The sequence below is a fragment of the Eulemur rufifrons genome, chromosome 16 (genome assembly GCF_041146395.1).
Source record: "Eulemur rufifrons isolate Redbay chromosome 16, OSU_ERuf_1, whole genome shotgun sequence".
Lineage (NCBI taxonomy): Eukaryota > Metazoa > Chordata > Mammalia > Primates > Lemuridae > Eulemur > Eulemur rufifrons.
The window spans coordinates 28,639,213-28,665,819 of NC_090998.1; the positions used below are offsets into that span (position 1 = coordinate 28,639,213).

The following is a 26,607-nucleotide window of genomic DNA, read 5'->3' on the forward strand; positions in this document are numbered from 1 at the left end:
GAAGACTTTTTCCTATTTACACCCTTTGGGTTGCTGGGTCTTAATAATGTATAGGAGTTCTTTATTCTGGTTGTTATTCCTTTCTTATATATAATACAAAAGTCTTCTGGGTCTGTAAGCTCCATTTCCTCACAGGTCATTGTAGAAGCGACAAGGAGGGCTGAAGGGGAGAAGGGCAGGTTAAGGGCATTACTGTGACTTGAAACTTTGTATCCTACCATGAAATTCCACAGAGATGTTACATGGCTATCTTAAAAATAGATGATAAGTCTTAATCTTGTGCAGTTACAAAGTGCTTTCACAGGTAGGGTGGTTCTGTGTAGCATGCTTTTAAATCCTTTTCTAAATACCCTCAAAGTAGGCTAAAGTGTGTATTTTTTCAGTCTTTAATTGGAGAAATAAGATTAAATGATGAATCAATTTTGTGAAATAGTGATTTTCCTTAAGAGTTGAACCTTACTTAACATACAATCAGATGGTTAGAAGAGATAGACCAAAATAAAGATGAGTAAGACTCCCTTCCTGTCAGTCAAGGAACCATGGTTCAAAATTATTACAAAACAATGTGACAGAGGTTAATGGAGAAGGATATGTGAAGATTTTTAAGGCAAGGTGGAGAGGGCAAGGGAACTTTAGGGGTGGACTAGTCCAGTGAATCTTTTCAAAAAGAGTTGATGACTGAGGTGAGCTTTGTAGGAAGTATGGACGTTTGCCAAGTGGACCAATGAGATTGCAAGGGACATTCAAGGTGTATGCAAGTCTGAGGGCTGTCGCAAAACCTAGGGAGCTTACAATGCAGTCTGCAATTCAGCGTGGCTGGAATCTAGGCTGCGTGGGGGTGGGAGAGTAGAGATGAGGCAGGTGTAAAGAAGGTTCCCAAGAAATCTTTTTCAAAGAAAATGAACAACCCACTGTGATGGCTTTCCAACAGACATGTTGTTTTCCTTTAGATCTAGATGTATAATAAGGTTCTTAGTAACATTATTCTGCAAGTGTTCATATCTCAGCAGAATGTACATAGGTGTTCTCATTCAGTGAAAAATGTTGTAGTAGACATTTTAAATTCAGAGTAGAGTGTCTTTTCCCTGAAAATCTTATTGCTATAAAAAGTTTATCATTGAAATTGGGAAAGATTGTAGTTGTATGCTACACTGTTGTTAGAGTGTGAAACCTAAATCTGGAAGTGGTTTTGCTTGTTTTAAATGTCATATTATTGATTTCTAGATATAATATATTATCTGAAGAAAGAAAAAATCTAAATAAATAATTGAAATATTAAAAGAAGATGCAGAGGAATTGGAGCTTTAGGGTTTTCCATTCTCATAATCTCTAATACTAATAGAAACTAATAATAAACTGTGTCCTTAGAATATTGCCTACAACTTACAATCTTTTTTCCATTGTAGAATTAATTTGAAGAAAACCCCAATCTTTTAAAACACTAACTATTTGTTTTATAAAATCATGATTTCTTTAGCTCTAGATTTGTTTTGTCTTGTCTTGTCTTTCTTTCTTTTTTTTTTTTTTTTTTTTGAGATAGAGTCTCACTCTGTTGCCCAGGCTAGAGTGCCGTGGCATCAGCCTAGCTCACAGCAACCTCAAACTCCCAGGCTCAGGTGATCCTCCTGTCTCAGCCTCCCAGGTAGCTGGGACTGCAGGCATGTGCCACCACACCTGGCTAATTTTTTCTGTTTTTAGTAGAGACAGGAGCTCACTCTTGCTCAGGCTGGTCTCGAACTCCTGAGCTGAAGCCATCCTCCCACCTCTGCCTACCAGAGTGCTGGGATTATAGGTGTGAGCCACTGTGCCCACCCGTTTAGCTCTAGATTTTAAGTTTTTGTTTAGTTTTATAATTGATTCTTAACAACCTGGATTATATTGCTATGTAAAGGATTTACTAGTCCTTTCTAATTCATGATCTTATACACGTGGAGGAGAGGAAAGTTTCTCCTGTATCCTTTTAGGGTATCTAGCTGGATAGGAGAATTAAACTGATATAAAACAGATGAGGAAGAGAAAGGTTTTAATTTTTTTTTAACATGTACATTTGAGTCTCTACAAGAAAAGTGAACACTCAAACAGGTAGAGCTGAATGCTTATATGCTGAATTGGACACAGTAGTAAGTTTTGAAAATGTGAGAAGACGAAGGAGCTTTTCCTCATTTCCCTCATGATGGGGGGAAAGTCACTAGGAAGATAAGAGTTAGTTTAATAAGGTTTATTTGTACAGATTTTTCTCAGCCTCAACTCCCCATCAATGGTAATAACACTGTTATTTCCTTCTCGTAACGGAATGACATCTTCTATATGGAGCTTTTATCTTTTGCTTTCAGGAACAAGGAGAAGGTCAGAGTGCCCTTCTTACACCTGCTGTTCAAGTCCCTTTTGATCAAAATAATCGTCATTCCAAAGTGGCATATTTGAGGGGACATATTCCACCACCCTTGATATGCTATCAGTTACACATTATATGAGAGAGTTTTTAATCATTAGGGTAATTTTAAAGCAATAATAGCAGATAGTCTCCCATTTGTACCCAGGGCAGACATTGCTGATTGATCTTGCTGCTTTCTTCATCTAAGGCTGAACTCTCTCAAATTCTTAATACAGTAACAATCAGAGTTTGCGTTTGTCACCCCTTAGTAAAAGTTAAGGAGATTGATATCACAAGTTGCTGTTGAAAAATTCATTTTATAAATACATATGCACATACATACATAATATGTGTCTTTGATTTTTGTTGTTTCTTTGTTGTATACAGGTGTCATTATATGTTCCTAGGTTGCTGCTTAACTTTCAGAGTTGAAAACATCATTTTCATGCATCAGTGACATCTTTTCAGCAAAACACAGGTTATTTTTATTATATTATAAATGATGAAAGAACAGAATTTTCCTCTAAGATATCTCTAACACTTTAGCCATTCATGTATCATCTTGAGATTTTTGTCATATCCATGTGCCATATGTGCTCCCTTATTTAAAATGTATATGTTTACTGATTTACTGTGCACTTGAATTATCTCCCTTGCTGAATTAGGTGCCTCCTCTGTGCTTCTAAAATACCTGCGTCCCCAATGCCTACCTGTATCAACATCATTAAACTGTCTCCCCACAAGTATATGATCTCCTCGATGACACATTAATTATTTCCTATATGTATTCCACTAATTTGCCAAACACAAGGCAAATACTCACTATAAATATAGTTGTAATCAAGAGACATATATTCCTTGCCCTCAAGGAAATTGTAGCCTTGTGGAGGAAAAAGCTTTAAGTCTATAATATATTTAATATTTTATTGTCACTTTATTATTTTACCCTACTTATTATACATATATACAATAATTATTACATAACAGATTATTATAAGTACTTTGGAGAAAAAGCACACAATGCTATGAAACAGTTTAAGAGATGGGCATAATTTAGATTTGAAAGGCCGTGGAGTCATCCCTGAGAAACTGACTGATCTGTATCATTTGAGTGTTTCCAGCGTCTGGCACATAACAAATAAGGAATGTTCAGTGAATAAACTCTAGGTTTGGAGGAGTTATTTCATAATAATTTTAGTACATAGAATTATAGAGAATATGTTCACTTCTTACAATATTCCAGTTAAGAATGTTAAAACTATTCCACATGTTAAATTTTTTTTTTTTACTGGTGGGAGATTTTCCTGTTTTATTACTTCAGTACTTATTTATTGTACACAGGAGTTTTTTCCTTAAAATTAACAAATATTAATCTTATATAAGCCCTTTCCTTCCCAATTAATACTACACTAATCATCCCCCTGAACAAAACTTGGAAAATATTGTTGTCATGAAAAGAAGCATACCAGTTTTTCATTGGGATTTTCTTCTTGTTTGTATTAAAAGAGATTTTAGTGAATTAATTGCTCCACTTGTAGTTCATTGTGATTTTTTTTTTTCCTTCCCTGTAATAAATTGGCAACTGGCACCAAAATGATGAAATCTAGGCCAGTGAGCATCAGGCAGCTGTCAGCTAGCTGAGTTTATAAAAGAGATGAGATAACTGAAAACCAGGGTAATCAGCGGGGGGGGAAAATGGGGCATGTAATTAGGAGACATGATTCCTCACCCTTCTTCCATACAGTAAGAGAAGGATTTAAAAGAAGAAAAATAGAGATGATACTATTTGATCTGCCAAAACCAGCTATGGAAAAAAACATACATGATATAATCTTCTACCTTGCATGTCAATCTTAGAGAAAAAGTATTGGTTTTCAAAAGTAAAGTCATTCTTGTACTGATTATGCACTGATGGCATGTTATGTTCTCTCATCTATAGTCTTTTGGGGAAATTCTCAAAATTTTGGTATTTCATGAAACGATCTATTCCTGTTCTAGTAATTGAGTGAAGGACTCATTAAGTAACAAATGATGTGGGGTATATTGATGCAAGCCAGGGGTCCTAGTCTGTTCAGTGTTTCTGTAAAGGAATACCTACCTGAGGCTGGGTAATTCATAAAGAAAAGAGGGTTATTTGGCTTATGGTTCTACAGGTTGGTTGTACAGGAAGCAGGGTGCCAGCATCTCTTTGGCTTCTGGCTAGGGCCTCAGGCTGCTTCCACCCATGGTGGAAGGTACTGCGAAGCTGGCCTGTGCAGAGATCACATGCCAAGAAAGGAAGCAAAAGAGGGTGGGGGTAGGTGCCAGACTCTTAACAACCAGCTCTCACGGGAACTAGAGAACGAACTCAGTACTGCAAGAATGGCACCAAGCCATTCATAAGGGATCTGCCCCATGACCCTGATACCTCCCACTGGGCCCCATCTCCAGCACTGGGGACCCAATAATTTCAGCATGAACTTTGGAGGGAACAAATACCCAAACCCAAAGCACTAACTATATAATGTAGCAGATAACAGTTAATAGAAATCCTCTGTCCCTCGACTGCCTTTTGCTGGATTAATGATGGGGAGCAGTGCTGATAATAGAAGGAGCTGGTGTCTGGGTACCAGTCATAAACTCAGATTAGCCTTGTTGCCCCAGGCCAATCACTTAACTCCTCTAAACCTTCATGGACATAAGAGGCAAATAATAGTACCTACCTCAGAGAACTGTAAAGTATAAGATTTTACCTAAGGTCAAATGAGATAAAGTGCTTTTGTTAAATGAGAAGATGCTATATTAATGTAATAGTACATTACTGTTGTTTGTTGTTTTGTTCGCTTTTATGTTGTTTAACTTAGTATCTGTGGATTCCGGTATATCTGTTATCAGTCTAATATTGAAAATCTGTTTTGTTGCAAACAGTGTATCTCTAGGATTTAGTTTCAAATTTAGCTCCTTCTTTTCCCTGTGTAGATGAATAACTGCTGTGTTATCTGTAATAGAATTTGGAATGCCATAGACACATGTAGAGTCCCAGATGCTTAAAAATGTTATATCTAAGAACTAAAATCAAAAGAACCACTTAAATTTGGAGATGAGATTTCCACAGGACAAAAAGCAAATGACCAAAATAAACAAAGGTCCTTTGGTTTAAAGTTTTACATGCCCCCTTTACAGTAGTTTGGGATGATGCTGGAGATTATTGCATCCAGAACACTAGAATTTTTATTGTTCAAGAACAAAATATCAGTGAAATACTGAATTCTATTCTTTTTCTACAGTGCCTCCAAAGCCATTACACCTGCAGAATTCACCTTCGTCCAATATACACCAAACCCCCAGGCATAAAGCTTTACCTAGTGCAAAACCAAGGATGGAGGAAGTTAAACCTGCCTCTGCTTCTTGTGTCTCAAAAGAAAAACCCAGTAAGGTATCAGATCTCATCAGTCGCTTTGAAGGAGGCAGGTAAGAGTGAATTTGCATTGGGAGAAGGCAGGGGGAAGAAGAAAACTGGTTTTTGAAAAGATGATAGAGTCATCGTAGATTTTGTAAATCGAGAACATATTAATAGCATCTTATTCCTGTTAGGTTTGGTAGGCCTTTAGAAAGAGTGAACTTTTTAAATAAATGATTTAATCTTACCCTAATATGAATTGTCATTTACTATGTATTACCTGTGTGCAGCACTGTAGGCTACCAGCCTTTTCATCAAATTATGTGCTTTTGTATATATGTGCGCTCTCTCATTTCCTCTGTATCTATGTGTTATTCTGTTGGTCATTTGATATCTCGGTTGGACAGGCCAGGAGGTTGTCTCTCTCTCTCTGTTTCTTACTTTGTACATTGTGAATGTCACTCCTGTGGGCTTGTGTCATCCCTGGAACCCTCTCTTCTTTCTGATCCATTTTACTTAATGCGGGTCTTCTATACCCATTCAGTCCCTCTTTTCTGTCTCCACATACCCCATCTTACGGTAGGTTTTGGAAAGAGCTGTTATTATTAATAGCAAAATTCATGCTCAATTTCAATTTTGTGTTTATTAGATATAATTTATTCTTTAGTCCTAATGTTCAAAAAAAAGTTTATGAAATAGTGTACATTTCTGACAAACATAAAAACAAACCCACATTGGTTGCTTTTCTATTTATAAGACACGCAATTGTTTTTTCTTAGAGTCTTTTGATGAAAAGAATTTTCATCACTGACTTAAATAGAATTTTAAAAAAATTTTTTTCACAAGGGTTTTGGTTTTATCTGTCACAAAATGTCTACATGTAATTAAACAGAATGTATATAACTTCACTTTCATCCTTGAAGCCAGATTTTTTTCATTCATTCCAGCGTAATTTTGGGAATCGTTTCCCATTCGGTGATTTTATTATTTATTTGCAGGATTCATTGTTATTTATGTAATAAAATCATGGCTTGGAAATAGTTTGAGAATCTTTTCGAAATTGTGACCAAGCACAAAACGGCAGTGTCTCTCATTTTAAAAATGGGACTGTATCTATTTACAAGTTTTGGAGCAAAGTAACTTAGAAACCTGTCTTCATTTTTCATTTCTGATCATTTGTTGGAACTTTGGTCATAAATATTTAAATGTCAACATCTGCCCCTCTGAGCTAGGATTTATAAATACTTTTGCTGTCTTAAATTACAGTGATCTTTACTGGAATGATTTAATTCCATTTAGAACTTTTTTTTTTTTTTTTGCTTCTCAGGGTAAGTTGGTTTAATAACACCAGAGAGTAACCCCTCCATTAGCAGAGTCCAGCGGCTATGCCCAGTGACTGCATAACACAAGGAGGGCTGGAGCCCTGTTCCCCCTTGTAGTGCACACCAGAGCCCGTGACCCTAGCTTTCAAGGGCGGCTTTGTGAAGCCCTGAATGGGTCAGTCTTCCACAGGCTAAGTCCTGCAATCCCCACCATTTTGGTATCCTCCCTACATGTGAAATATTGACAGTTTTTTGATGTCGGTTTTTTTACTCGTTCAAGCTTTACAAATTCACAGTCATTTTTTGATGGAAAGCTTGAAGGGTTGACGTAAGAAGAGATGTGCTGTAATTTATTTGTATTTTAAGCAAGTTTGTTCTGAGTGCAGAGAGGGTGTCATGTGTTTCAACAAGTCTGGTGAAGGGCTGTTCATTGTGGTACTGCCAATATGAAAAATATTGTGTTCTCAGTGAGTTATTACCACTACAAACTGGCCCCTAGTGTCTGAATAGGTTAATGTGGCATTGGCTCTATAGGACTGTAGTGGGAGATTTGTATTTACTGTTAAGGGACATCCATGTGCCTGCAAAGGTGGTTTTTGGTTTTAACCCTGGTTGGGTTAGAGCCTGGTTAGAGCCTGAACTAGCACTTTATAAAATAGAGGGTGGTCACCAAGCTCTGAGTTATCATGGGAAATTGACAGGAAGAACCAAGATCAGTTAGAGTCTGAGGCTGATCAGGGTGGTCATAGAGGGCCGTATTACACTGCTGTTAGACCTTACCTGAGCATCACAGTTTCGCACTGGGCAATGATCCAAGTAACCCTATTTTATTAACATGTGAGATCTACAGCAAGCCTTTTTTTAACTGGTTTCCTTTCTTCTTTTTCTCTCTCTTTCCCTCCCTCCCTTTTCTTCCTTCCTTCCTTTCTTTCAGAATAGAGTACTCTTTTTAACCTAGGCAAGACCTAAAGATTTCAGAAATAAACAACATTTTCCTACAAACCTAAACATTGTTTCTTACAAGGTCAAGTGTTTTCCCCCATGATTTGGCATCCACAAAGCAGCAGGAATCTTCTAAGCACTGGTTCAACTACTGCTTTTACTAACTCTTTCTGCACCTTATCCATGTCCTCCCACCCCCACATACCCTTGATGTCACTTACGGAAAATTTCCAGCTCTGATCCAAAACAGTCCTTTAGAGAGGTCCTGTGCATGCTTAAGTTTGGTTCAGAGGGTCTGTTGAGGATCTTTCTATTAGGGAAGCAGACACTGATATGGGCATGAAAAAGAGGACGGTTTGATTCAAATCTCCAAGGACTGCTTGGGAAATATCAATGGTGGATTGTGTAATATTTATTTATAGTGACCCACCTCCAACTTTTATATATATATATATATATTACATTTTACCATACTAAATTTTTCCTCCCTTTTCTGTGGCCTGGCCTTAACTCCTATCTTTTTTCCTGACTTAATCACTTTCTCGCTGTCTGTTATTATTCTTTGTTTCCATTCTGCAGTCCAGAGCAGCAGTGACCGGAAGCGGGGAGTGAAGAGAGAAGGTGACACACATCTCAGCATTGTCCTTGCAACCTTGCTGCTGTCTCCTCCCCTGCATCCCCCGACCCTGTCACCTCTCCGCCCGCACTGCGAAGTTCAGCCAGCCCCAGACTTTGTCCTCCCACCCATTCACCCAATCTTCATTCTATCCTTCTGTGAAAACCATGAGATTTAGAGCTGGACTTCATGCCTTGAACTCTGGCTTTTTCACTTATTAGCCATGTGACATTGGCCACATTATATAATTTTCTAAGCCTAGATTTCTCTATGTATGGAGTCCCTGTTTTTGGAGTTACAGTGAGGATGAAACAAAATAATCAATGTAACGAAGTTGCGATACTTAGTAAGCACTTAATAAATGTTACTTGCTTTTATTGTCACTATCATATCATCCTTATCACAATTATTCATAGTTCCTCGAATGTGTATTGAGCACTTCCCAGATGTCAAGCACTGTGCTAACAGGTAGGAATAACGCAGAGAACAAGACAGCACAGTCTGTTCCTTACAGCGTTTTAGTCTATATTATTGTTTTCTTTTTCTCACTTAAGGCACAGGACTCTCTCAAAGACTATACCGGAGTTTCGTATTCTGTCCTCACTCCCATCCTAGATGAAAATGCAATGAAAATATTTCTGTAGGAACATTGTTATATATTGAGAGTAAGGTTCCATTGTCTTATTAGTACTATTAGGACTGGATACAATGTTAAGTAATAATAAGGACTTCAAAAGAAAAGAAAAACAAGACCTGGCCTTAGTGATAGAGTGTGCTGTTATAAACTAATCTAGGAAAGCCTCTTTGAAGAGATGATATCTGCCAGAAACCTGATTGATGAGAAAGAGTCAGCCACACCAGTGTTTTGGGTAAGGTGGTTCTAGGCAGAGAACAGCAGCTGCAGAGACCCTAAGGTGCACACATTTGCTTATCAGGAACGGAGAACAGCAAGGAGAGTGGCAAGAGCACAGCCAGTTTAGGGGAGAATGGAATATACCGAGGCCGGGGCATTGGCAGGGGGAGTATGTGGAATCTCATAGGCTGTGATCAGGATGTGAGTTTTTCCTTAAGTGTGCCTGCAAGGAAGCCCTCAGAGAATTTTGATTTCTGTGACTGAGTTCTGGAGACTAGATTGGAGGAGATCAAGAGTGGAAACAAATGGCTGGTTCGAAGGTCATGTCACTTGATTATTCACAGTCAGTTACAGATTGAACTCCTTGTTCTACTGCTTTCCCCCTTCTCACTACTGCACTTGACTAGTCTTTAAAAAAAAAGAGTGGAAATGAAGAGCCCAATTAAAAGGCCATTACAGCACGTATTAATAAAGTTTTTGAGAATATATGGCATACTTTCCAAATAAAAGCAACTTTTGGTTTATAAGTTGTTAAATGAAGGGCATGCTATACCTGTTTTAAAAATGATTAAAAAATGAAATGTTAAGAAACATCAATAAATAAAAATCTTGAGATGAGATCATTGTATTACATATAAATATTTCTTACATCTAAGTCTTTACTTTTATTAAACAGTCCAAGGAAATGTTCCAGACCCTATAAGTAAAGATCAGGCTCGTCATCTTTATCTACATGTTTATTTTAATGTGGAGAGCATCCCAAGAGACTGAGAATATTCAAATCCAAGTTTCTAAAAGCATCAGAGATAGGAAAAAAATGTTCACCAAATATCCCTTTCAACTGGGACAAACTTGCCTTTATTCTAGAACTTTTCCATGCTAATGTTTTCATGCTTCCTTTGTGTTTTATCTTTTAGTACATTATCAAATTATAGCGATTTGAAGAAAGATTCTGCTGGGAACCTACATGCTCCTAGAACCCCGGGAAGGCATGGATTGATAACCACACCTCAACAAAAACTCCTCTCCCAGCACCCACCGTGGAAGCAGGAAAATGATACCGACCAGACTCGGGGTGCAGAGACTTGTGTGGCCAACGGTATAATGGCAGCGCAAAGCCAGATGGAATATGAGGAGGATAAAGTAGATGCCCCTCTTCAAGCTTTGGAACCCTTGCTTGATGCACACTTAGTGAATGGAGAAAGAGATGAAACTGCTCCAGGTCCCGCGTCACCCACAACAAATGACTGTGATGGAAATGCTTCTGATGGCAGCTGCAGGACTCCAAGCATAGGCCCAGAGTTCCCCCTAGAAGGAGGGGCAGAGACAGAAGCCAAGGTCCTAGATAGGGAGAATGGAGAAAGCCCTCTGGAACTGGAGCAGCTGGACCAGCACCAGGAGATGAAGGTAGAGCATGAGACTAGCTCACAGGGAGGGGAAAACACTGCCTAATCTACTACTGTTCTAAAACTCTTCATTTCGTAGCACTCATGAAATGAATGAGTCAGATCACCCACACCAGCTGTTGAACGATTTTCAAGCTCTGGCTGCTAATGAGCGTTTCCCCTATGCTGTGAGGAGACATTTCACTTTTTATATAGTTTCTGTTGACATCTCTGTTGTAAATTTCAAAAGTCAGAACGGTGTGGAGACTTTGGTATAGGAAAACCATACACATATTGCTTTTATACAGAAAGAAAATGTTCTTTGTTGCTCTTGATGTTGCTGCTGCATCCCTAATATTTGTGGGCTAAGCCAAAAGAAATTGTACAATCATTTTTTTCCCCAGAAGTTTCTAATCTGGACAAATTAATAGTAGGCCTGGAAGATGAACTTGCCATTAGTAGATGTTACTTTTAAGGACATGAGTATGGAAGTATTCACAAATTATTAATCAGAGTATATTTATAACTGTTTCTATGCTTCTATTTTTTTAATGCTTTCTAATTAATACCAAATTTTATAATAAATGGCTTAGTTTGAATTAGAAGACCATTTATTTAAAGATCTTCTTAGTTCAGCAATTCATTTAGAGATGAAGAAACAGTCCTAGAAAGCATACGTGATTTTTCAAGGTCACACTGCTGTTTGTAATCAATAGTAGCTCAGATTCCTCCTGCTGTGACTTCAAGGCCGGTGTTGTGTCCCTGGTGCAACAAATCATGCACTTAAATGGCTAAATGCAAGAAATTTTAATGAATACAGCAGCCATGGGTATTAAACTGGTGGGGCTTTCACGAACTGGACATCTGTCTCCTTTCTAAAGAGGAAGAGTCTGCATGGTGTTTCTGCGCATGTACAAAATATCAGCTAACAAAGAGCTGATTTGCTGGTGAAATATATTCATAATTTACCTATACTAGAGCAGAAATTATTATGTGATGCCAGTAACAAGGCCATTGCAATTTTGTTATGTTAATATAGTACTTTGGGAATATTAATAAATATATCTCTTACATAATACTTGGAATTTCTCAGATCAAAGGTCCAATATAAAGATCATCATAAATTTCCCTAGAATTAGAAGGCTTTTACATCTCTAAAGACAAGAAAAGGCCGGGCGCGGTGGCTCACGCCTGTAATCCTAGCACTCTGGGAGGCCGAGGCGGGTGGATCGCTCGAGGTCAGGAGTTCGAGACCAGCCTGAGCAAGAGTGAGACCCCGTCTCTACTAAAAATAGAAAGAAATTATATGGACAACTAAAATATATATAATACAAAAAAAAAAAAATTAGCCGGGCATGGTGGCGTATGCCTGTAGTCCCAGCTACTCGGGAGGCTGAGGCAGTAGGATCGCTTAAGCCCAGGAGTTTGAGGTTGCTGTGAGCTAGACTGACGCCACGGCACTCACTCTAGCCCAGGCAACAAAGCGAGACTCTGTCTCAAAAAAAAAAAAAAAATAAAAAATAAAAAAAAAAAAAAAAAATAAAAAAAAAGACAAGAAAAAAGTTTCCATTGCTTGGTTTCTCTTATTGATTATAAATAACTACGTAGGAGAGTTGAGAATTGAAAATGTGACGATTCTAGGAAAATTTGTAAATGAAAAATCCAAGTCTTAAATCTGTTAAGGATTTTTTATGGTGCTGTGCCTTAATTGGCTTTAACATAGGCAGAAATTCAAAAGGACTAACACAAAAATATTTAGAGTAAAAAGTGATAATGTATTTAGAATTTTAATCAAAGTGAAATCCACCTTTTGGTGCAATTTTCACTGACCCTAAAAAAAAAAAAATCCCAAATAAAGAGACAAATGGTTTATTTTCTTCTAGTTAGTGAATTAATTATAAGTACTGACTCTCAAGCAGGGAAAGTTTAAGGAAGTGGGCGGGAGAAAGTGAATCATACTTGGTAACATGATCTGAAACTGTAAAGAAACAGGACATTGCAAAGTGAATCTCTTTACATTTCGATAAAGTGGTAGATTTTAGTGTCTTTTGTGCTTGAACTATGGTGGAAGGAAGAGAAGGTTAGAACCAAGAAAACCTTTTACCATTGGGATGATGCCACCAGCAAGTATTTACAAAACAGTAAGACCTATTCTTACTAAGTGAAATACTTTAACTGATGGTAATGCCTGGATGGTAGGTTTTTTTTTTCGTGTTATATATTATTATGTATACATTTTCATAGATGAGTATTACTTGGATTGGGAGAGATTTAATAGGGTTTTCCTATTAAACCAGTGAAACTTAGAATAGTACAGCTGGCCCTTCTCCTGAATGGGCTTTTAAGCAGTGCTATATGTGGGAAGAAAAAGGAAATTTTTTCTGCAGAGCTGTTGATGCAAACACCACATCTCTGCCATAAGGATTTAATATCTACAAAGTGACAGTGTGTTCTCCTTTGCTGTGCTAATGTTTGTTACATTGCCTTTTCTTGTTCCTAAATGCAAACATAAATGTTAGTAGTGTTGAGGTGGTAAATTTTGTGAGGTGTATTTTACCACAACTAAAATTTTCTTTCTTTTTTTTTTTTTTTTTTGAGACAGAGTCTTGCTTTGTTGCCTGGGCTAGAGTGAGTGCCGTGGCGTCAGCCTAGCTCACAGCAACTTCAAACTCCTGGGCTTAAGCGATCCTCCTGCCTCTCAGCCTCCCGAGTAGCTGGGACTACAGGCATGCGCCACCATGCCCGGCTAATTTTTTCTATATGTATATTTTAGTTGGCCAGATAATTTCTTTCTATTTTTTAGTAGAGACGGGGTCTCACTCGTGCTCAGGCTGGTCTCGAACTCCTGACCTCCAGCGATCCACCCGCCTCGGCCTCCCAGAGTGCTAGGATTACAGGCGGGAGCCATCGCGCCTGGCCGCAACTAAAAATTTTTTTTAAAAAAATCTTAAAAAGTAAAAACTTTAGTAGTACATAGTGGCCCAAACAATTGGAACCATGAAATCTGGTTGCTTACTTCTGGCTTGTCCACGAATTAGCAGTATGAGCTTCAACAAGTTAATAAAAGTCTGTGTTTTTAGTTAAAGTATATAAGCTGTGTATGATCTTAAGGCACTTTACAGTGATAATATAACTTTCTCTGCTGTTATATATAAGCATGTTCCCTTGTTAGCATAATTCTCCAGATTATCAGCTGCTTCTTAAACTAACATGTTGAACTTCTAAGATATAATGGAATATTTAGAGTTTCAGTATGCAGACAACTGAAAAAATTACTTCAATCTTTATATAACTGGATATAGAGATTTACATCAGAATAATCTTAAATAAGTTTCATTTGGCCAGGCGCAGTGGCTCACACCTATAATCCCAGCACTTCGGGAGACTCAGGCAGGAGGATCTCTTGAGGCCAATAGTTCAAGACCAGCCTGGGCAACATAGCCAGACTATGTCTCTACAAAAAAAAAAAATAACAAAATTAGCTAGGCGTTGTGCCACACGCCTGTAGTCCCAGCTACTCAAGAGGTTGAGGCAGAATAATCATCTGAATCCAGGAGTTTGAGGTTGCAGTGAACTATGATGGTGCCAGTGCATTCCAGCCTAGGTGACAGAGTGATACCCTGTCTCAAAAAATAAAAGAAAGAAAACTCATAAATTACAGGCTAGGAAACGGCAAAGGAATATTGTATTGCATTCTTGTGCCCTGCAAGTCAACACCCTTAAGGACTTCATGAGACAGCAGTATTATAATTCCTGTGTGGCATGATGAATTGGGGTTATAATAAATAGCTTAAACTGTAGTAAGTATTTTGTTTATGAGACTCAGGTAAATAGATGGGTCAATTCATTGTAGAATGAATTTCATTTAAAATGATTATCTTTTCTCAGGTTTGCATATTTAAGTGGATAAGCTTAATTGTCTAAAAATCCACTAATGTGGAATGATCCATAAAGCCATATAAATAAAAATTTTATGTTTACAATTTCATGAGGCTTTTAACATCCGGGATGTACTTTAACATGTTGAATTTGTAAATTTCTCTCAGATTTATTCAAAGTGTTTTCTTCCTTTGCATTTCATACAGTAAACCAAATATAAATGAATAGAGTTGTACTTTTAAAGACTAAAGTTTATATAAATAACAAATCTGTTACTGGCAACATGCTCAAAGTAGTAATGTATTAAAACTATAATAATAGTTATATCAAGAACATAGCAGAGGCAGATAAAAAAAAAGTTAAGTCTTCATTTGACCAAAAATGCAAGAAATTATATAATAAAGTGGGGTTAGATGAAGAAGCAGGTGTCCACAAAGCAGAGACTTATGGAAACATTTAAAAAAAAAAACTTAAATGTTCATTTTCAGGTTTCTTCTGATTTTACTTACCATTTTATTATATTTTATATAAACATTGAGGGTTTATAACTATTGAACATACTACATTAGAAGTAAAGCAGAAAATCATTTCCTAGGGGAAAGAAGGACAGAATCAAATTCAGAAGTAAATTGCAAATAGAAAAACAAGTGCTATAATCCAAGTTAATTTACTTTTCCTCCCATTTCTGCTAAATTTATTCTTAGAGTCATTGATTAATTGTATAAGATGATGTGAGGTATCAAAGTTTTCTTGGAGTTAAAACATAATGCTTACCTTGGTGATTCATTTCTTATGATGGGCCCAAGTTCTTTTTTTATAAAGCTTTAAATTTATCTCCGTTAATGTCTTTAAATATAAAGAGGCTAGCCGTTGAGGTCTTGTTAGATTCAAAGACAAATAGTAATTCACTCCTTAGCTATTTCTTCTCTTGCCAGATCAGCTTTAATTCCAAGAAAGTGAAGTCATAAGCAAAGAAATTATCCAGCTTGACTAATCAGCGCTTTGTTATTGCTAGTATTACAATGAAAGCTTCAACTGAAGTTGTAGGAGTTTTAGCATATGTAGGATAATGGAAAAGTTGCCGCACTAACCAATGTGGTTAGCTCATAAAAATCTTGATGGCGGCTTGTCTTTATTCACTTAGAACTGAATGGTGAACTCAAAAACTTCTTTATTTTGTGGCACCTCAGTTTAGTAAGTTTGGAGGTATAAGAAAGAGAAATGAGAAAAAATGAACTGCTCGATTTAAATATTCAATGTGGCAGACTCTTTCTCCTAGGTATCAGAAGCACAGAAATGAACTAGACAAGCCCTGCCTACAAAGCCTCAGTCTACTGAGGGAGAAAGACATGAATAAATAAATTACTGTACCATGGTGCAGTGAGTGCTTTGGAAACACAGATGAGGGGAGCTCTCAGAGGGCCAGGCTTCTGAGAAGCAGTTGAAGTAGGCCTGAAGACAGGGTGGGAGAGGGCTGGGTGACCAAGGCTGAGTGAACGTGTGAGCCATAAGCAGAGGCATGAGGGTGGGTGCCATGTTTGGGGCATATTCCTGGCCTCATAATCAGAGGCTAGAAGGGCCAGGAAATGAGCATAGGGTAGGGGGCTAGGCTTAAAAAGTAAGCTAAACACGGATTACAGCTAGCTTGTATGCCTGTTAAGAAGTTATTTTTTTCCTGAAAACAATACAGACATCTTAAAGATTTTTTTAAAAAACTCAAATGTTAATAATCCCCAATGAGGCCAGGCGCATTGGCTCACACCTATAATCCTAGCCCGGGCGAGAGGATCACTTGAGGTCAGGAGTTCAAGACCACCAGCCTGAGCAACATAGTAAGAACCTGTCCTATAGAAACTTTAAAAAAAAAATTAGCTGGGCGTGGTGGCACACGCCTATAGTCCCAGCTACTCAGGAGCCTGAGGCAGGAGGTTCACTTGAGCCCAGGAGTTTGACGTTGCAGTGAGCTATGATGACACCACTGCACTCTAGCCTGGTTGATGGAGCAAGATCCTGTCTCAAAATAAATGAGTGAATGAACGAAAGAAACAAATAATCCTCACTGAAAAAGACAAATATGCAGCAAAGCATTGAAAATACACAATAACCGAGACTGGGCGTGGTAGCTTATGCCTGTAATCCTAGCACTCTGGAAGGCCGAGGCAGGAGGATCGCTTGAGCTCAGGAGTTGGAGACCAGCCTGAGCAAGAGTGAGACTCTGTCTCTACCCAAAATAGAAAAAATTAGCCAGGTATGGTGGTGTGGGCCTCTTGTCCCAGCTACTTGAGACACTGAGGCAGGAGGTTCTCTTTAGCGTGGGAATTTGAGGTTGCAGTGAGCTATGATAATGCCATTGCACTCTACCTGGGGCAACAGAGTGAGATTCTGTCTCAAAAAAATGAAAAGAAGAAAATACAAATAAGCACCCATAACACCCATCATTCCACCACTCAGAAAGAACTGCTTAGATATTTAACACTCCAGCTTGTTTTTCTGAGTTCTGTTTGACAAAATATATTCAGTAGCATAATGTATGGTCACTCTGTATCCTGTTTTGTTGGATTAAACATAGGTATTTTCCCATGTTAATTCAAACTTTCCATAAGCCTAATACTATCTGGCCTCAGAAACAATTAAAGCATGGAAGTGACATGATGACACATCTGTGGGTTTTAGAAAATGAGTCAGCTGAAAGGAAAAACAGATGGAGCAGGGTACATAATAAGGAAGCTACCGTACTAGTCCAGGTGTGACATGAAGAGGGCCTGGACAGGCAGAGGGTTAGAAAGGACAGAGATTTCTAAGGACCCTGTGGCTGGATGCAGGGAAGTGAGTCAAGTTCAACTCTTAGCATGGATAAATTGTCAGGTGGTTTGCCATTTAGTAAACTGCAAAAGGAAAAACATATATTGGGGGCATAAAAATAACATTTTGACATCCTCTATGAGGGGCTTCTGGGAAGTCCAGGTGAAGATGCCTACTACAAAAATGGAATGTTCTGGAGGCATTATGGTTTATCGGTTATGCACAAAGGCTTTGGAATTAAAAGATCTGAGTTCAGATCCCTGCTCTGTCATTTACCAGCCAGGTGACCATGGACATGTTACTTTAACACAACTCTCCAGGCTCTGGTTTCCTAACATGTTAATGAAATAATTGAGATGGCAGACAGGGAGGAATGTTAGGGATGAGAGGAGGGAGTAGAGTTGCTAATTAGGTTAGTTTTGTACTGCTGAGTTTATGGCACCTGGAAGACATCTGTTTGGAGATATTAATTAAACAAGTGGAAATGGGACCTGGGGCCCAGGGGAGAGGGCGAGACTGTACAAGGATGTACATATGGGTGTGGTTAATATTGCCAAAGTAGACCGTGCAGGAACAGGAAGCGGGCCAAGGGCTGAGCCCTAGAGCACAGAAACATAATGGAAAAGGGAACATAATGAATTGTCTGAGAAGAAAAAGAGCAGTGTTTTGGAACCACAGGACTTGAGAGGCATGGGGAACTCTGGCATATTTATGAGCTTTAAGGAAAATAGTCATGATCCACATTTAGAATATGAGACTAGGAGTTAACCTGGAGCCCTGAGCCTTTTGTGGGCCTTTGCAGCTAACTGCCTCAGTGAACTCAGGTAACTGAATTAAATTGAGTAAATTTATATTGCATATACACTATGAGCAGAGTGCTGCAGTGAATACAAAGAAGAAACACAGTTGAGATGGAGAGTTAAGATATATAAATGACCATTAGTCAAGATGTCATGAGATGAAGGGAAAAGGAGAATTCGAAGGTAAAGCCAAGTCTGATTGTGGCTGAGAGCGTGAATTCACTGTTGTTAGCACAAATGGAGCAGTCCTGGGGGGAGGATCTGGAACTCCCCGAGGGGCTGGGGTTACTGAGGGACCACAAGGTAGAGGTGGCGCATAGGCTTGTTGATTGACGTGTTGATTTGGGAAGTGCCCCATCAAGGCCAGCGGGAAATCCTCAAGGGGCAGGGCGTGGAGCTTGAGGAAAGTGGGGAAGGCCTAGCTATTGAGGTGACTTGTGGCTGTGATTCTGAGGGCCACAGTCAAAGACAGTGGGGCTAATCAACGGTCTCCCCAGCATTGCTGAGGGGCCGGGAATTCAAGAGAGAGAAAAGGCAAACTTGGAGTAGAAGTTATCCAGGGTCAGCAAGTCAGCAGTGCCGAAAGAAAGTGGGTAGCAGAGTCGAGGATGGGCTTTAAGAGAATGTGGAAATGAACCAGGAGAATTGAGACCAGGTTCTTGGAGGTCACAATCTACAGAAAGATCTAGTTTAGTGTGGGTATGAGAGAAATGGAAAGGTAGTATCTTGAACACAGAGCAGTTGTTGTATGTGGCTTTCAAAACAAATAAAGAGGAGGGCCATACACTGTAACCTGCTGGTCAGGAGCACAGACTCAAGAGCCAGGCTCTCTAGGTTTGAATCCCAGCCCAGCCACTTACTAGCTCTGACCTTGACTTAAACTTCTCGGTACCTTCTAGCGATAGGAAGTATAGACCAATTAATAGTTGTAAAGTACTTCAGAACAGTGACTTGATGTGTGATAAGAGTTATGTATTTGTTAAATAAACATCAAATCCCATAAGTTAAAAATAAATAGACTCAAGATCTGAGCTGTCATTTAATAGATCCAAAATTCAACATATTCTGCCTGGTGAGTACCCAGCATTCCCTATTAAGTTCTCTTTTAAACTGAGGTGCTCTCTCTGTGGGAGGCACAGAGATAGGTTTGCATGTTTCTTCTTTTTTTAACTTAGGTTTTCTATGTTTTGTTTGTTTCTCCTGCCTGAGGACCATTGGTTATTACTACGTGAAAAGCTCTCATAAGTATGTGCATGGTTTTAACTTCTGGGAATTATTATCAGAAATATTTTTAAATGACTGAATTACTCTGATACTCTATAGACTTGAGATAGGTTAATTCAGTCATTGAATGTGTGTACATACTAAATTCTTCTTGGTGCCTGTTCTTTAATTTTTGCAAAATTCAAAAGATGGTTTAGTCTAATGCATACTAAATGGGATATAAGAAGACCAATGTTATTCTCTCTTCACCACAGCTTACTTCCTGTCTGATCTTGCTCAAGTAACCAAACCTTCCTTCTTTGTGCAAGCTCAATTTCTCCTTTTTCCCCACCATATCTTAAAAGAATGTAATGGAAGCCTTCACGTTAAAAGCTTTCATTCCTCTATTTCCCTGCCTCCTTTCAAGTTTAGAATTGGATGGTTTGGAGGACATAAGTTTGGGGAAATATTGGTGGTGGATCACAGGTAGGCTTGTACTTTCCTCCCAAAGCTTCTCAAAAGATCATGCTAAATTGACAGACTGTTTATGCTTGTGACACTGTATTATGAAGCACTTGGAAAGGAATAACATATGTGTATTATAAATGGGTATTCTTTTCTTATAATGTGAACTTGGTGATAAATTCCTTGATGGTTACAAATCTTCCCTGAGACCCTATGACCCTTTTTATGGTATTATTACATGATGTTATTTGAACATGAAGTCTGTATATTATTCCTCTACCTTCTGATTTTCTTGTTCCCCAAATCCAGAGGGATTTCTCTTGCAGAAGGCTATAGCAGAGCAAGAACTTTGTTCTCACAGACTTGGATTTGAATCCTGGCTCAGTCATACATACTAGCTGTATGACTTTGGGCAAGTTGCTTAGCCTTTTAAAGACACAGCTTCCTCCTCTGTAAAATGGGGGTAATAGTATGCCTGCTTCACAGGAGTATTGAGAGTTACATGTATAATTCACGGGAAGCACAGAGTAGTGTACATAAGTACTCTTGAAATAGTGGCAGCTGTCACTTTTTCTCCCACTTGTGATAGCTTCCCTTGATTTCCCCGACTCCTTAGATTTTTGAGAAAGAATCTGCAGAATTTAGGAATATTACAGAAAGAAAAGATGTATAACACAAGTCGTCAGAGATTTTAAGATCCTTTTTCAGATGATAGGCTAGTTATACAAGAGTCACATATCATTGTGATCTCATTTTAAATTATTAAATGTCAGCCTGTAGCCACATTGAAGAGAGTGAAGTGTGATCAGACATATACAATGACATCAAAATTTTGATGGCATCTCATAAATTATACAAAATCAAATGGTTATTCCTGAATGGACACTACTTTTTACAAGAGAAGGGGCTTCAGAGATCACAGAGATGCATGTGCCTGTACAAAGCTACACCCTCTTTCTCCACAGAAGAATATAATTCTTAGCCTCCCAGAGTGCTAAGATTACAGGCCTGAGCCATAGCGCCTGGCTCCTATTTGTAGTTTTGAGTGACTATTTTTAGAACAAAACATTTCCCTACTTAAAATGAAATCACATATGACAACATGTATTGAAGAGTTATAGAGTATATACCAATATCTGATTTGTTTTAAAATAATGGAAGATTTTTGCCCTTAAAGCATCTCTCAGGAAACTGTCATTGTTCTTGGCATTTACAAAATTCTTCCCAGAATGTCTGCTCCCCTATCTGGTAGTTTTGAGGCATGTGTCTGGGTGGATGGCACTAAGATTTTAAAGTGTGACTCGCTGGCTCCACAGAAGCATTTTCTGCCTGTCCAGTTAATGACTTCTGTGAGCCGCAGCAGGAGGTCTTTGTCCTGCCTTCTGCCATATGGAAGAGTCATGCCGAAAGGTCTGGAAAGAGCTGCAGGAGCTGGTGGCATCTGCAGATGAGAAGGTAGGATGGACACTGCAGTACGTTCGAGAGCCAGTGGGGTACAGTGAGTAACAACCAGGCTTGAACCTAAGCCTGGAGAGAAAGGAGATCTCTCCCAAAGGGTACTGAAGGTGTAAGCTCACACAGTAATCACCTAGGAAGTGCCTTAAGCAGAAAGAGAAAAATGAGCTGTATACTCTATTATTGTAAGAGGGCTGTATCTTTTTTTTCTTCTAGTTTAGATACCCTCTAAGGTATTTTTGAGGCAATACCCTGGGAATGAGCTTTCAATTTACGAGTACAGTATCACGTATGTATTTGCAAGTTAAAAAAAAGCAATCCCTTTAGTTTAAAAGGGGCTATCAAAAGGAAGATGCTTTTTAAATAGCATTTGTGAAAATTTATAAATTATACTTTATTTATAAATTATTTTGAAAAGTCAAGCCTGTTTATTATACTCTGGTAGAAGAAAATGGGATTATTGATTCAACCAATATTGTGTAACCATTTCTGTTTCCCAGAAGATCACAAGAATATATGACTTCTTAGTAAAGTGCTAAGCATAAAGTTGGAATTATATAATTTTGAAGTGGCAAATATTAAAAAAAAAAAAAAGGCAGTATTTACCTACTTAACTTTGCTATTTAAAAAGTGGACTGGGCACAGTGGCTCATGCCTGTAATCCCAGCACTTTGGAAGGTCAAGGAGGGAGGATTGCTTGAGGCCAGGAGTTCGAGACCAGCCTAGGCAACATAGTGAGACCCTGTCTCTGTAAAAGATTAGTTGGATATGGTGGCAAGCACCTGTAGTCCCAGCTACTCTGGAGGGTGAGGTGGGAGGATTGAGCCCAGGAGTTTGAGTCTCAGCTATGATTAAGCTTAAGCTTAATAATTAATCTTAAGCTATGGTTGCACCACTGCACTCTAGCCTAGACAACAGAGCGAGACCCTATCAAAAAAAAAAAAAAAAGCTATGGCCTTGGGATACCAGCAATTTTAAAACTACTTTATACATAAATCTAATAGAGTAATAAAGCCCCATCCATGCAGATGAAGCATATATCTCCTTAAATGTACTCAGAGATGAATGTCAGTAAACAAAGTAATTTTTAAAGTTGGAAGCCAGTATAGTGTTACTATGATTATTATTACATCAAAATGACTGAATTTTGTACACCTGATAATTATTACTAAAATGCTGAAAAGTCTGAAATAGAATTTATGTTAAAAAAATAATAAATATATAAATTAAAATGTATACTATTATAGTACCACATTAAATTTTTAGCAAATAGTTTATGTTTTATCAGTCTGTCTACTTAGAAGCATATCTCACAGTCTCGGTTTTTGTTGCAAAGAACGATGAGAGTGAGAGTTAAACTAGATAATGCACAGTTACTTAAATAATATACTCTCCTATCTGGTTGTTACCTGATATAGTCACCTTCTGGCTGCGTGACCGTGGGTAAGTTACTTGGCCTCTTTGAGCCTCAGGGTTGTGTTGTATGTGTGCTGCTTGTAAAATAGCAATAGTGATGTTACCTATCATACAGAACTTTAAGGATTAGTCAGTTTATGTAATTATGTAAAGTACTTATACAGTTTCTGGCACATAACAAGCAACTCGTGAATGTGTTAACTGTTCTTATTATGGCGACATTATTGTTGTGATTAACCTAAAGCAAGGCTCCATGAGTCCATGATTTCCTTATCTCCTCCACAAATCCCTCATAACTTTTCTGCAAGCCTTATATGTGTGTGTGTGAGTGTTTGAACTGGACGTCGTCAGCAAGCTTACTTTTGCTTATCTTTGTGTTGGCTTTGGCAAGGTCAGCGACCTAATGTGTAGAAGACCATCTGTATGGAGGAGGCATAGCTTTTGCTAAAAACTGCTGGCATCCCCTTTGGATTTTGCAAAATAGGACCAGGATATCCACAATTTGCTAAGTTCAGCTAAAGTATGCTTTGCAGTCAGCAAAGATCGTTTCTTATAAGCTTCCTATTTAAGATCCTGTAGGATTGTGGAAAACCTCAGAAGTGACTTCCTTGCACAGCAATAATAGTTGAGACTGTTGGTTAACATATCCTGTGACTTATAAAAGATCTATTATTTTATCATTGCACAAATTCTGCTGGGTTCCTTTCTTTAAAGATATTGTCAAAGCTATAATCAGAACATATAAAAGTGTGAGTCAATAAGATACATCATCACTAAGGGCTTGAAAAGAAGAAACTACTGATACAATCATTAATGCAACATGGATGTATTAATATCTCAGATGCATTTTCCTGTGTGACAGAAGGAAGACTCAACAGGCACATACAGTGTGATTCTATTCACTGACAGATCAGTGGTTACCGGGAAGTGGGAGCAGAGAGGGAGTTGACTACAAAGGAGCACAAGAAAAACTTAGGCATAATGGAAATGTTCTCTGTCTTGATTGTAGTGGTAGTTGTTACATGATTATATGCATTTATCAAAACTCCTAGAACCATACATCAAAACAGGTGAATTTTACTGTTTCTAAATTATGCCTCAGTAGATCTGGCCTAATGAAACAAAAGAAGGGGCTTATAGCATTGGAGAAGGGGAATATTTGTGAATATGAAAGCTAGCATATTTCTGTATCTTCCTCTGAAATGTTGATAGATTTCTTATATAATTATCATGCATTTGTATTTACTTATTACAGATTTGAAAGTCACATTTTTTTCACCAAGTATTTAACTTTTATCTCTTTCTCCTTTTAAGTAGCGATTGCTTAAAATTACTTAAGTTTAATTTCACAGAATATATTGCAAATGTATTAATAACAGTCAGGATGTTTCTGGCCACAGATAACACTCAGCCTGGCCTAAACAATAATGAATTCTTTAATGAAGTTTATTGGCTTCATTCCTGTCGTTGTAGGATGGCTGTTAATAGCACTTAAGTCTACACATATCCTCATTCTCATGGAGCTCCAAAGAAATCTCTTCCCATGGCTCTCTCTGAAGCGAGGAGCCTCCTCTTGCCAAAACTTTCAGTGTATATTTACTTATATCTCATTTCCTGAACCATTTGCTATATAACTCAGCTTCTTATAGCATTCAAGGCCCCCCATTTGATCTGGAAATGAGGATAGTTTCCCCAAAGAAATTGTCTGTATAGTAGCGGGGTATGTGCACTAGTCACATCTGGATACCACTAGAAAATGGAACAGGGGAGTGCCAGGCTGTCAGCCAGCAATGCCAGTACTTTTAAAGTTTATTAAATCAAAACTGTGACTAGTTGTAGAATTTGACAACCATATAGTTCTTATTTTAGTGTTGCCGAGACCACAGGTTATTTAAATACTATTGTACTACTTCACCTAAAGACTTCACATAAAAGTACCTCCTTACAATGCTGCTGGAAGAAGCAACACATTAGCACAGAAATTGCACATAAAGCATAAAGTAGATCTCATGTGTGTTGAACACAGTGAAGCATTCATAGAACTTAATAGCATTTATACACAGTTTAAAATGTGTTTATACACAAAAAATTAGACACTGGCTTAAAATATACTTTGTTCTACTTTGCTACTAGAGTTTTACCTAAAATCTTAATTCTACTTCATAATCTCCTACAGTGAAAGGGTATTTCAGCAAAGTACTAGGTAGTAATTTCGCAAAGTAAAGATTTACATATGAAATGTAAAATACGTTTTGTGTTCAACGCAAAGATACAGAAAGATTGTTCATACAGCAATGTGCAGAGTGGGTTAAAGCCAAAAAGTACTGAAATCAGATCATTCGGAACCTATTGATTTACCTGGGCTTAAGATGAAATGAGTGAAACAGGGTGGCATTGATGAAAACTTAAAGAATAAATGCTAAAGACATAATATGATGAGTAGGACTCGGTGGCTGACTGTATGTCATGGTAGAGAACTAAGCTAATGTAATTCAAGATTCCAAAGCCGGGTAACTAGAAAAAGATGGTACCACTAACAGAATGGGAAAGTTTAGGGATTGGTGGTAGGGTAGAGGTTTTCCAGAAAAGATGAGTTTGGTCTTGTGTTGACAGCGTGTCAGAGTAGTAATAAATGTCCAGCAATAGTTAGGTATGTGAGACTGCTACTCGTTCATTCATTCATTCAGCAATATTATATTGTCAGTGTTTTTATTGAAGCATTGTAGTAAAAAAACAGGAGATAGAGCAGCTAACAAGAAAAAGTGTTCTTATCATCATGAAACTAGCAAGGTTATACAGATATATTTAAGGGCAAAATAAATATATACTGAATAAATAATAAAGTGCAAGTTAATTCAAAGTATTAATAATATGGGTGGAGGAGGTTGGGGGAGCACAGATGAAACAAGACTTAATGAGTTGATAGTTGCAGAATCTCAGTGATAGACACACGGGGGTTCATCATCTTACTGTTTTTTTTACTAATACATAATTGAACTTTTTCATAATAAAATATTTTTGTAAGGCAAAAAGTTACGTGCATGGAGCTAATAATTAGACAAACTGTCTGAGAGAGTGATCAAATCATTTCCAAAGAGTAGCCTGAGAAAGGTAGGGGGAAATGAGGAGAGTATAGTGCTAGGGACAGAAAAAGAGAAAAGGTGTTTCGAGGAAAAGGTGGATGTACTGTTGACTATGGCAGAGGTCAAAGAAGAAGCTGTCGTTTAGCAGATTGCTCGCTTCTAATTTTGTTAATTTCTGGTTGGATGTTCCTCCATGGCTACAAGCAGTCAGGTACCTGAGAAGCTTGAGGAGACTCTTTTGATCAGAGCACTTGGAGAAGTGTTTGTTACTTGAGAAACATTGGCCAAGGTTTCTTTCCTGATCTGTAAATATCTGTTCCATTTTTAGGAGACGAATGAGCAAAAACTTCACAAAATAGCCAATGAACTTTTGCTTACAGAAAGAGCTTACGTTAACCGACTCGACCTCTTAGATCAGGTAATATTTTCTTTTTCAGAATTATTTTATGTTTTGACATTGTACATCATTTCAACCTAGTGATTAAGTGTTTTAGAGACTGCAAGAAGGACCTGACTGTTTCTGACTAATGGAAGCTACTTGTTCAAGGAAGTCTCTAGCACATTTAGCTTCCTCAGTGAATTCACTAGGTATAAGCATTTTGTAATTCATAAAGAGTAGAAGTTTCTCTCTGT

At 38.0% G+C, this 26,607-nt stretch overlaps 1 protein-coding gene across 5 annotated transcripts in view; it reads left to right on the forward strand.

The window, feature by feature from the left end:
- FGD4 (FYVE, RhoGEF and PH domain containing 4) overlaps window positions 1-26,607 on the forward strand; it is a 207,052-nt gene that overhangs the window by 146,477 nt on the left and 33,968 nt on the right. For 3 of the 5 annotated variants that reach the window (XM_069490062.1, XM_069490061.1, XM_069490063.1), the window contains exons 3-5: window positions 5,641-5,824; window positions 10,404-10,893; window positions 26,303-26,392. In XM_069490062.1, the coding sequence (XP_069346163.1) occupies window positions 5,641-5,824; window positions 10,404-10,893; window positions 26,303-26,392 (764 nt within the window). Of the gene's footprint in view, window positions 1-5,640; window positions 5,825-10,403; window positions 11,391-26,302; window positions 26,393-26,607 lie in introns of those variants that run through there. The other 2 variants (XM_069490066.1, XM_069490064.1) reach the window with 2 other exon arrangements.